The sequence below is a fragment of the Tripterygium wilfordii genome, chromosome 10 (assembly GCF_013401445.1).
Source record: "Tripterygium wilfordii isolate XIE 37 chromosome 10, ASM1340144v1, whole genome shotgun sequence".
In the NCBI taxonomy this organism is placed as follows: Eukaryota; Viridiplantae; Streptophyta; class Magnoliopsida; order Celastrales; family Celastraceae; genus Tripterygium; species Tripterygium wilfordii.
In genome coordinates, this window is record NC_052241.1 from 2,165,793 (window position 1) to 2,177,077 (window position 11,285).

The window sequence follows — 11,285 nt, forward strand, 5'->3', positions numbered from 1 at the left end:
CCTCTTATTTCTTTTTTGGTTTTTGTTGAATATATTGTGACTTATTAAAAAAAATAAAAGTACAGTAGGTCCCGTTTTAATGCTATTTTGGGATAACAATAAATTTGTAATATTCATCATAACAAATCAAACGATATATGTTTTGTTCGAAACAAAAATCAAATTCATCGTAATCAAACACAACGAATATTTTGAGTTTAGATCCAATAGTCTTTTTTCCACATTGAATTTGATTTTTGTTTCGGAAAAAAATACATATATCATCTGATTCGTTACGACAAATACTATATATTTATTTATGATTTTTAAAAATTTATTGCCCCAAAATAACATGACAGCGTTACAGCAGATCCCCGCCACTCTATCGAAGGAGTGGTATGGTGGAGAGGCTGCCATTTGGCACAAGAGATCTTGTGTCAGCAACATCAAAGGCAACACAATACGGTATCGTTTATCTAGTCAATCATGCCACGTGTGCACTCCTAGTTGGACAAACAAAAATTACATCCTAATCTCGAACTTGGCCCGCCTCTCAGTCTCCAAGATTTCCAGTTCACAAGTAGTAGTGGCCTGGATTGATTCTGACACTACCTGCATTGTTTATTGTAGCAGGAGCACAAGAAGTTTTTCCATATCACATTTTCGTACCCAAGCAAAGAAGAAGAAGAAACATGGCAGCTCAAGCACTGGTATCATCTTCTCTAACCTCATCAATGGAGGCTGCTAGACAAATATTTGGAGCAAAACCAATTCAGTCCCCGATTGGATCATCAAGGAGAGCTTCTTTTGTTGTCAGGGCTGCTGCTACTCCCCCAGTCAAGGTGCTTAACTCACCAAACTCATTTTCTGGGTTTAAATGCTTTTTTTTTTAATGAGTAACTCATTCGGTACACAGTCAAACCTCCGTCCTACATGAGAAACTTCCTACATGAGAAACTTCGCACATGAAGCCTCCACGCATAAGCTAATTACAGAGCCTTCGGCCCATGGGGTGACTCCAAAGAAATTTGTTGGACTTGGGAGTTGAACCTAAGATCTCTTACCTTTTGTATGAGTTAATGTCGTCAACTTGTCAGAGCCAACTCCCTTTGGAGTTGGGTTTATCTTTACTTAAAATCACATTCAATCACATAACTTACTAATTAAAGACTGGTTATGGTATTTTGCAGGAAGGAGCAGACAGACAACCGTGGTTTGCATCCAAATAAAGTCTTTCTTACCCGGATGGCAGGTAACTCATGCACCCACATCAGTTTTGTCTTGACTGTCAGAACAATTCCAGTCAGCATTTTTTGCTGAAAAAAAGTTGGTTTTTCAGCCTCCCTGGTGACTTTGGATTCGACCCACTAGGACTCTCAGACCCTGAAGGCACTGGAGGGTTCATAGAGCCAAGATGGTTGGCCAATGGTGAAATCATCAATGGAAGATTTGCCATGTTAGGTGCAGTAGGTGCTATTGCTCCTGAGATTTTAGGGAAACTTGGACTCGTTCCTCCAGAAACTGCCCTCCCTTGGTTCCAAACTGGTGTGATTCCTCCTGCTGGAACATACAACTACTGGGCAGACTCATACACACTGTTTGTGCTTGAGATGGTACTGATGGGATTTGCAGAGCACAGAAGATTCCAAGACTGGGCCAAGCCTGGTTCAATGGGTAAGTAGTATTATTGGAGAAGGGTTTGGGAGGGTCTGGTGATCCAGCTTACCCTGGAGGACCATTCTTTAACCCTCTTGGGTTTGGAAAAGATGAGAAGTCTATGAAGGATTTGAAGCTGAAGGAGGTGAAGAATGGAAGACCAGCAATGTTAGCAATCTTGGGTTACTTTATACAAGCTCTTGTTACAGGAGTTGGTCCATTCCAAAACCTTCTGGATCATTTGGCTGATCCTGCAAACAACAATATATTGACTAACCTCAAGTTCCATTAGGACTTACAGGCCAACTTCCACCCCTTCATCTCTTGCTTCATCCCTCCGCATTGTAACCGAACTCTACTGTAATTTCCTGTAAGAAACCATCTGTGAACTAAAGAGATCTGTGTTTAACATATGTGACCGTCTCTGCAACAATTATTCTTTATTTTTCACATCAAGCATCTTGGCCAAGGATATACAACAGAGACTAAATCTAAGTGATGCTGCAAGTAACACAAATATTATTGATGGCAATTAACCTGTCATTATCATATTGCGCCTCTGGTTAAGAGGAGAAGAACAATAGTAATTCTACAAAAAAAAAAAAAAAAAAATCATATTGTATGTTATGATTCCTTAGTAGATATCATATGATAATTCTTGCAATGAACACTAACTTGAGTACGCAGTAAGTCATATTTTAAAAACATACTTTGAGGATTGTAACAAGTGAAAAGCAAAAAAAATCCCAAACCCTTTTAAGTTGATGTCGACTTTGATGAGCTTAGGGTCGATAGGTGAGGAACACAGGCCACATCTCAAATGAAGGGCAGGCATGCCTCTAACTAAGCAGACTGCGCCACTGGCTCATCTGCAGTGGAATCCACAGGCCTGCAAAACCATTAGTAAGAGATGATGTCATGACCCTTGAATTAGGAGAAATACAAATTCTACAGCAAGTGTTTATGATCGATCACATATCAGGGAGCCTAGTATCAAGTCAAGAAATGAATATACCACTAAAATATAACAGCAGTGAAAGCTTATCAGGAGTACAATCAACTAGGGATAAATAAACCATATACTTTAAGCTTCGAGGACATCATGTACAATCAAGTAAGAGGTGTTTAGTCTGTACCTTTGAACTCCTTCTCCAACTTCCATTCTGAAGAAACTCCCAATTTTCAATGGAGAGCCGATTTCCCTGGATAGATTGTCTAACAGTGTCTGTAGAGTATGGATGCAAAACGCTTATTAATAATTGCCTTCCATAAATCATACTTGTGTGGACTACAGTATGTAGGTCATGACCTCAAACGATACCATACAGAACAGAGGATTCTCACATGTCTAAACTCAGGAAGTAAAAATCAATGTACACAACCTTTTTCCAAATTATTCAATGAGCAACCAATAAAAAGTAGAGATGCCACATACCTTGACATTTACGGCATCATTCATTATAAATTTTTGTTCCATCAAAACAACATCTTCATAGTATTTACGCAAACGGCCCTCTACCATTTTCTCTATCGCCACATGAGACTTCCCTGTACTTTCTGCCTGAAATCACATCAGTAAATAGCTTGAATTTTCAAAAGCAGGAAAATAATAATATCAAAAGGCAGTTTATTACTTTGTACAGATTTAACTTAAATTTATCAACATACAAATACAAGAAAATACACACAAAAAAACCGTGTTAGCATCATAGAATATTGCTACACTTCGCAGTTTTCAGCGACACCATGGCCAGGTTGTTTTTGCTTTCTCACCTTTTAAGGTACTAACTATCTATTTGCATCTTCGATTTATATTTTTTAAAACATTCATATGCCAGAGCCTTAACAACTTAACTAACTCAAATTATTAAGAAAAATAACATTACACAATGAGTAATATAGGTGTCCCCCAGATAAGAAGTATTTTAAACAACTGAAAACCTTTTGAAATTTTGAATTGGCCAATATTTGACTAAGACCAGTAAACTAGTTACAAATCTGGAATCTTTGCATTCAAAAAACAAAAGCAAAAAAACTGGAATTACAGTTTACCTGAGACTTGAGAATTTCACGTTCACTCTCTAAAGCATCTGAAGAGACAAGTTCCTTTGTCAAGAATAAAGGCTTTGCAGCCACTATATGCATTGCCAATTCAGATCCAACTCGTTGGAGAACATCAGTTTGAGAATTTCTGTCATCTACTTCAAGAGATAGAAGCCCAGCAATACGACCCAAACCTACATTCAGATTAAACACTTACTGGTGAAGATGTGAATAAAAGATCAGAGTTTGGAGGCACCTTAAGGGAATAAATTTTACAAGTTCGTCAGTGCTTATGCCGTTATGCATATGCAAGTATTGAAAGTCCAGCAATGCAAAGAGAATAAGGTTTCATGTACCTGGTTGAGGGCTTGTATGAAGGTAGGTAGAAACAATGCCATGTGAAGACGTGGACATCACAAAACCCCTTCTAAGTTTTACATTCTCCCCCATAATAGCAGCTACATCTGTAATTGCATTATGAACAGTGGTTTCTCCACTAATTTTGGGATGTTCAAGATTTATCTTCAAATCCTGGAAGAATAGAGATGTTTTAAATGCAACTTACTGGTAATTTTAATATCAACTCTAGTTTCATTGGAGCAGAAGATCACAATGGCACATGCAGAGCAAGTTTGAAAAACATTTAAGTCAAATTTATCAAAAATTTCTATTTTCCGGTAGTTCTGGCCTTCTGGGCAGATTTTAATTTACATAAAAAAACTAAAAAGAAACAGATAGAGATTAGCACTCAAAACACACACACACAAATATTTATGTATATACTTTCGCAATGTTTCCTGGAGTTTTCAATAAAACCTTCTCGTAAAAGTATTTTAATAATTTTCTTGGTGATTTAGAAAACGGTGTTCAAATCATTCCTTTTCTATTCATAGCAGCATTTCGTAGAGAGTTTCTTATGTCAGCAAGAGTGTCCCTATCCATGATAAACTAAAATTATTTGCCTCTCATTTTTACGTTGACATGCTCTTTGGTGTTTTTTTTTTGATATATGTGCCAATTGAGCACGTGGCCCAGGGGTGCAACCTATAGAGCACATCTTCAATTCATGAAATAGTCTCTCCCCACATTATTTGGAGGTAAGATCTACGTACATCTTTCAAGTTCCCAACCCAGTCCATGGCGGGAGCTTTGTGCACAAGAGTTATTGTTGTTTACCATATGCGTCAGACAAACAAAATTAAATAATTAATTTCATCTATTTCACAATCGATTTCCTTCAATTTGTTATATATATAATCAGCTACCAGTGCTCAAATGCTGGAAACTTTATCAAGCAAATACTCCATAACATGCTCCAGCGCACATGGTTGGTTCTTTAAATGCTACCGGACAAATAGATAAAAAAAACTGCAGCTCGTCATCTATATGTACGGCAACTACTAGTTCTTGGATGGCTGCTAATTTGATATGCATGTGGGGAGGTCTAGGCAAACTCAATATTGACAAAGATGCAAGAAATAGAAGAAATTCCAACATGGTTGACCATGTTAATGATGAAAAAACTGAACCTTCAAAATGTTGAAATCAGGAAACTAAAAAAGAAGGAAAGCAATATATCACGAGGTTATTCATTGAGCACAAAAAAGTATAAGGAAACAGCAGTTCCATAAAAAAAAATCACCTCGATATTTTCTGGTCCAACAGGATATCCACCAGAAGCTTGCTGCAAATCATCAACCAACAGAACTCGCTTTGCTAAAGATAATGCCTACAAGAACGCGTAAAATTAAGCAGCTTTTATTAAATTAGTGATGAATAGTTGTTATAAAGTTTCAAACAAACTAATAAAAAGGGATAATATAAGTAATCAAAGTAGTCACAAACATAAACACTAACCAAGTGCTGAAAGATTTCATTTCTAGCAACAAAGTCAGTCTCACAGTTAAGTTCAATCACAGCAGCCTTCCCCTCATTATGTGCCAATGCTAGCAAGCCCTCTGAGGCCGTCCGGGATGACTTCTTGGACGCCAGAACCTTCCCTCTTTTCCTCAGCTCCTTCTGCGCAGCCTCTGCATCACCATTGAAGCCTCAATAAGCACATATAAACCACAAGATCCCAAACGTCAATCAAAACAAAATGTATTACCAATGTCCCAGTTGCAATCAACGAGAGCCAACTTGACGTCCTTTATGGGAGCGCTGGTTCGTTCCCTCAATTGCTTAATCAGATTCATCTGATCCGATGTAGCAGAAACTTGAGAGGTGAATCGACGCGATAACAAAGTAAAAGGAGACACTGATGGGGTTTTGCTCTCCGTAACTTGAGAAATGCAAGTAGCGTAACTGCGAACGGAGCTACTCATTCTGGTGCTGAGTATCATCTGAATAGGACGTCTCACAGCTCGGGAGAGACCCATTTCGATATTCAATGAGTGTGTTTACACGCTAGTGATTGACCTGCCAGTGAGAACCAAACAGCAGCAACAACAACTAGGGTTTAAGGGGTTTACCGCATATGAAGATAAGGAAATTCACGACAATATTGAAAAGTATATTCTGATTTCAAACGTACTCACCTCAAATTTCCAACAAATGGACTTCAGATAGGGCGAGAAAAGGAGCGGCGACTGGAAAGTTGAGGTCCCTGTCTGTTGTAATACCTTCGTCGCGGTTATCTATTCCAGTGAGTCAGTAACGAACCACCGGGTCCACGGAGGTCGCTGCAGTAGCCTGGGCTGGTCTATTACTAGCTCAAAGCCCATTTTTGTTATATGCTTTGGGCTTCCAACTACAACCACCAGATATTGGGCTACTAGCCCTTTTTTTTTAAAAAAAACTATTTTTAGAAGGACAATGTTAGAAACCCAAAATTTAACCCTAAAAAATCCCTCAAATCTTTTTTTTTTTTTTGAAAGTCCCACAAGCCACACACACGCTAAGCCATGCCCGAGGGGCATGAAGGCCACCCAAAAATCCCTCAAATCTTTTTTTAAAGGCCCACAGGCCACACACACGCTAAGCCATGCCCCTTGGGGCATGAAGGCCACCGCTGCTGATGGAAAACTACCCAAACCCCCCTGGTGAGAATAGAACCCTGGACCTCAAGTTCCTGGGCAGACAACCTGACCAACCAGGCTATCTCCTATTCTCAAAAAATCCCTCAAATCTATGTGGCATTAAAATAGCCATTAATTAAAAACACACATATAGGACCCACTTCACATCCAACATTCCATATTAAATGGGGGTCTTTTGGAATCACTTTTTGGGGGTCTCAAACGTTATTCTTTTAGGAATCCTTTGCGAGCAAGTGAGCCATTAATTATACCTACATTTTAGGAGTGTTAGCAATCAGTTTGGATCGATTTTTTGAGGTTATTTTGACATGAAAATAACCAATCAAACTGTTGGTTTTGTCTGTTTTTTTGGTTTTTTGCCGATTCGATTAGGTTTTCAATGGAGAAATGTGCAACTTTGTATTATAAAAAATCAACCAATCATTTCAGTTTCGGTTTTGACGGTTTTTTTAAGTACATTTTATACCATATACGAAACGACCAATAACAAAATTTACATTAATATATTGTTGAAGTATTTTTATATTATTTTGACTATTATGAACTATGAAATTTTTTAATTATTATTTACATTTAATAATTTATTATATTAAATCAATTCGAACCAATTCTATCGCGGTTGAACCATTAAACAATGAACCAATAATTTTTTATTTTTTTTTGATATTTGAACCAATAAATTTGTTAAGGAATAGCAAAACAAACATTTCTATATATAAATTATGAATCTTCTATTTGCTCCTTGCAAAATGAGCGTTAATTCCAGTTTATGTCCGTTTTAAAATAATTATGGAAATACAATTAGAAAATAACCAACAACTATAGGTCAAACTTAACCAGAGATCTAACTAGAGTTAAGTGATTTAGAGGGTAACAAAATCACATACACCAACACCATTCGATCCCGATGTGAATATTTCTCTCGACCTTGCTACAGCGCGCAAGCAGTACAGAGACAGAGAGAGAGAGGGAGGAATACCTGTCGCGTTCTGTTCCTTTGAAAATCATGAACAAATCCCCAGTTGAAGTCATCTGGGCTTCGTTTCTACGCATTTGAGCCGTGTGGGATCCGCCCGAGACGATCTGTGTCGCCGGCCATTGATATTGCATGAATTTAATAGATCTGCCCAAGGTAATTCCTAATCTCGATCTATCAGCTTTATGTTATTTGAATTTCTAATTCGATGCGTTAGAAATTGGCATTTTTGGATCGACAGGTTCGTCTTCTTTAGATCTATTTTGTTGACCGAAGAATGTTCCTGTGAGTTTTTGTACTTCGTTGTCTAATTTGGTTGGGTAATTTGAATTTGACTTTTCTTGTATCTCAATTTTCTTCTCTCTGTTGGTTGCTTTGAGCGGATATCCCCAGAAGTCAAATTTCTGTTGAACTTATTTGATCTGTTTTGCATGTATGTAGAAAGGATCTGATTCGTAGTTTGAGCGGTTGATTCATTGCGTTTTTTTATTTGAATTTATGGCATTTATCTACTTATTTTCGCCATTTCATGACTCAAATCTTCAGGTATGTAAGAAATGGATCCAATGCTTTAGAATTGGATTTGTTGGATAGTTTATTTAGCTATATTTGGTGTACCTTTATTTTTCTAGTTGTTGTGTTCTTGCATGAGTAGATCAAAGAAGCTGACATTGGTGATTCTTTTATCTTTAGGTTTGATGGTTGATGCGTCTCATAGAGTAGTGTAGACTGAGCATTATTTCAGAGATCTGCTTTATTAGATGGCTTTCTTGATGACATCAAAAAGTAGGATGCCCAAAATCTTCTGGGCTCCCCTGTTTTTGGTTCTCTTTGCCCATGCTTGCTTTGGGTTTTATCTGCCAGGAAGCTACATGCACACATATGCACCTGGTCAACCCATACTTGCCAAAGTTAACTCATTGACTTCTATTGAAACTGAGCTTCCATTTAGCTACTACAGTCTGCCTTACTGCAAACCCCCTGGTGGAATCAAGAAGAGTGCCGAGAATCTTGGAGAACTCCTTATGGGAGATCAGATAGATAATTCGCCGTACCGATTTCGGATGAATATCAATGAGACTGTGTATCTCTGCACTACAAATCCGTTGAGTGAACATGAGGTTAAGCTTTTGAAGCAAAGAACGCGTGATCTGTATCAAGTGAACATGATTTTAGATAATCTTCCTGTGATGAGGTATGCAACAGAGAATGGAATTAAAATTCAGTGGACAGGATTCCCAGTTGGGTATACACCTGGCAACAGTAATGATGATTACATTATCAACCACCTCAAGTTCACAGTCTTGGTCCACGAGTACGAAGGAAGTGGTGTGGAGATTATTGGTACTGGAGAAGAAGGTATGGGTGTGATTTCTGAAGCTGATAAGAAGAAGGCTTCCGGTTTTGAGATTGTCGGTTTTGAGGTACAACCTTGTAGTATCAAGTATGATCCTGAAGTGATGACAAAACACCACACCTATGACAACATTTCCTCTGTGAGTTGCGCCTCTGAGCTTGACAAGTCTCAAATAATAAGGGACCAAGAGAGAGTGTCCTTCACATATGAGGTTGAGTTTGTGAAAAGTGATATTAGATGGCCATCTCGATGGGATGCTTATTTGAAAATGGAAGGTGCTCGTGTTCACTGGTTTTCGATCCTTAATTCACTCATGGTGATCTTTTTCCTGGCTGGAATTGTGTTCGTCATATTCTTAAGAACTGTGAGAAGGGATTTGACTAGGTATGAGGAATTGGACAAAGAATCTCAAGCACAGATGAATGAAGAGCTTTCTGGGTGGAAGCTTGTTGTGGGTGATGTATTCAGAGAACCAGAGTGTTCCAAACTTCTTTGTGTGATGGTTGCTGATGGGGTACAGATTATGGGTATGGCAGTTGTCACTATTGTTTTTGCAGCTCTTGGTTTCATGTCACCAGCATCTCGAGGAATGCTGCTGACAGGGATGATAATTCTTTACCTTTTCTTGGGCATTATTGCTGGGTATGTTGGTGTGAGGATGTGGAGAACCATCAAGGGAACTTCAGAGGGGTGGAAGTCAGTTTCATGGTCAGTTGCATGCTTCTTTCCTGGAATCGTGTTTATTATCCTTACAGCATTAAACTTCCTTCTTTGGGGCAGTAATAGTACTGGTGCTATCCCAATTTCCATGTATTTTGTACTGCTGGCTCTCTGGTTCTGCATATCGGTGCCACTCACCCTATTGGGAGGACTTTTTGGCACACGAGCTGAGGCCATCCAGTATCCTGTGCGAACCAACCAGATTCCTCGGGAAATTCCAGCCCGCAAATATCCATCATGGCTATTGGTTCTTGGTGCTGGAACCCTTCCTTTTGGAACTCTCTTCATTGAGCTTTTCTTCATCCTTTCTAGCATCTGGCTTGGGAGGTTCTATTATGTCTTTGGGTTCCTGCTGATAGTTCTTTCCCTGCTGGTTGTTGTTTGTGCTGAAGTATCGGTGGTCTTAACCTATATGCATCTCTGTGTGGAGGACTGGCGGTGGTGGTGGAAATCTTTCTTCGCCTCAGGTTCAGTATCACTATACGTCTTCCTATACTCTATCAATTACTTGGTTTTTGACCTACAGAGTTTGAGCGGTCCTGTGTCAGCCGTGCTCTATCTAGGGTATTCATTGCTCATGGCAGTCGCGATCATGTTGTCTACTGGAGCCATTGGCTTCCTCATGTCCTTCTACTTTGTGCATTACCTCTTCTCATCCGTAAAGATTGATTAGCACAATTGTCGTTCGCAATCTTCATCAACCAGCTATGCGGAGTTTTGCCATCGGGGAAAACAAAGTCCTCTCGGTTCATCTTTTTAGCTTTTTTTTTTTAGCAATTTCACTAAAGTAGTTAAACCCTGTTCCAGTGTATTAAGGATGCTTTCAAAATATGTTGATCACATTTCTTTTTTGTGGTTCTTGAGGTTGGAGCATGCACTTTAGTCATGATTTGCTGTTTCTTTCTGGTAGCGGGGCCACACTACGCGACCAATACTCCCCTTCCACGATTTTTTTTATTCATGTCCAACTTGTCATTTGAACTACCATAACTTTTGCGTTTAAGTTCTAAGAAGTGATATGTGGATGAATTATCTTTTGTGTTTTCCTTCATTTTACTTTGATGAAGTATATTCTATGGACATTTTCGATGAATCAAAAATCTATAGTAGTAGAATAAATTAAAATTTTATCTTCTTATCTTATAAATCAGATTTCTGTATTCACTTGGGAATCATTAGTTACTCGAGAAAAAAAAACTTGAATGAAACATTTTGTAACTTTTAAGTCTGAGACTCAATATGTTTCATGCAAGTTTTTCTCTTGGGACTAATGGCATATATGGTACTGCGCTGGTAGTGGACACACTATTCTGTAGCAATCAGTGGAAGCCTTGTGAAAGTGTTTCTAGGCTGTACATTCATCAGGGAAATCTCTGATTGCATGGAGAACATGTAGACAGTCTCCCAAGATTATTTATCTAAAAGTATATGAAACAACTGCTATTTGAAGTGAATGAAATGACGTGTGATATTTCTTGGCCTTAAATGTTAAATGTACCAAACACTAATACAAGAA

General features: G+C 38.5%; 2 protein-coding genes and 1 pseudogene across 2 annotated transcripts; 2 read left to right on the top strand and 1 right to left on the bottom strand.

Annotated features, from left to right (window-relative positions):
* The first annotated feature begins 617 nt into the window (after positions 1–617).
* Positions 618–2,033, top strand: LOC120008085 (annotated as a pseudogene).
* A 124-nt stretch (positions 2,034–2,157) lies between these two features.
* On the bottom strand, positions 2,158–6,375 carry LOC120007035 (elongation factor Ts, mitochondrial). Its single transcript, XM_038857189.1, has 9 exons — positions 6,216–6,375; positions 5,786–6,096; positions 5,536–5,708; positions 5,321–5,407; positions 4,035–4,209; positions 3,688–3,872; positions 3,071–3,196; positions 2,772–2,860; positions 2,158–2,524 (listed from the first exon to the last, which is right to left on the bottom strand). Exons 2-9 carry the CDS (start codon positions 6,054–6,056, stop codon positions 2,479–2,481), a joined length of 1,152 nt encoding a protein of 383 aa, XP_038713117.1. The 5' UTR covers positions 6,057–6,096; positions 6,216–6,375; the 3' UTR covers positions 2,158–2,478.
* A 1,238-nt stretch (positions 6,376–7,613) lies between these two features.
* LOC120007429 (transmembrane 9 superfamily member 12) lies at positions 7,614–10,815 on the top strand. Its single transcript, XM_038857647.1, has 2 exons — positions 7,614–7,848; positions 8,386–10,815. Exon 2 carries the CDS (start codon positions 8,454–8,456, stop codon positions 10,440–10,442), a length of 1,989 nt encoding a protein of 662 aa, XP_038713575.1. The 5' UTR covers positions 7,614–7,848; positions 8,386–8,453; the 3' UTR covers positions 10,443–10,815.
* Positions 10,816–11,285: the final 470 nt, after the last annotated feature.

Excerpts from the sequence above, each read along its gene's own strand:
- LOC120007035 (XM_038857189.1), bottom strand. The coding sequence starts at position 6,056 with ATGGGTCTCTCCCGAGCTGTGAGACGTCCTATTCAGATGATACTCAGC. Across the intron at positions 3,873-4,034 it reads TCATACAAGCCCTCAACCAG|GTTTGGGTCGTATTGCTGGG; the intron begins GTACATGAAACC and ends ATCTGAATGTAG. Across the intron at positions 2,861-3,070 it reads ATGATGCCGTAAATGTCAAG|ACACTGTTAGACAATCTATC; the intron begins GTATGTGGCATC and ends CATACTCTACAG.
- LOC120007429 (XM_038857647.1), top strand. The coding sequence starts at position 8,454 with ATGGCTTTCTTGATGACATCAAAAAGTAGGATGCCCAAAATCTTCTGG.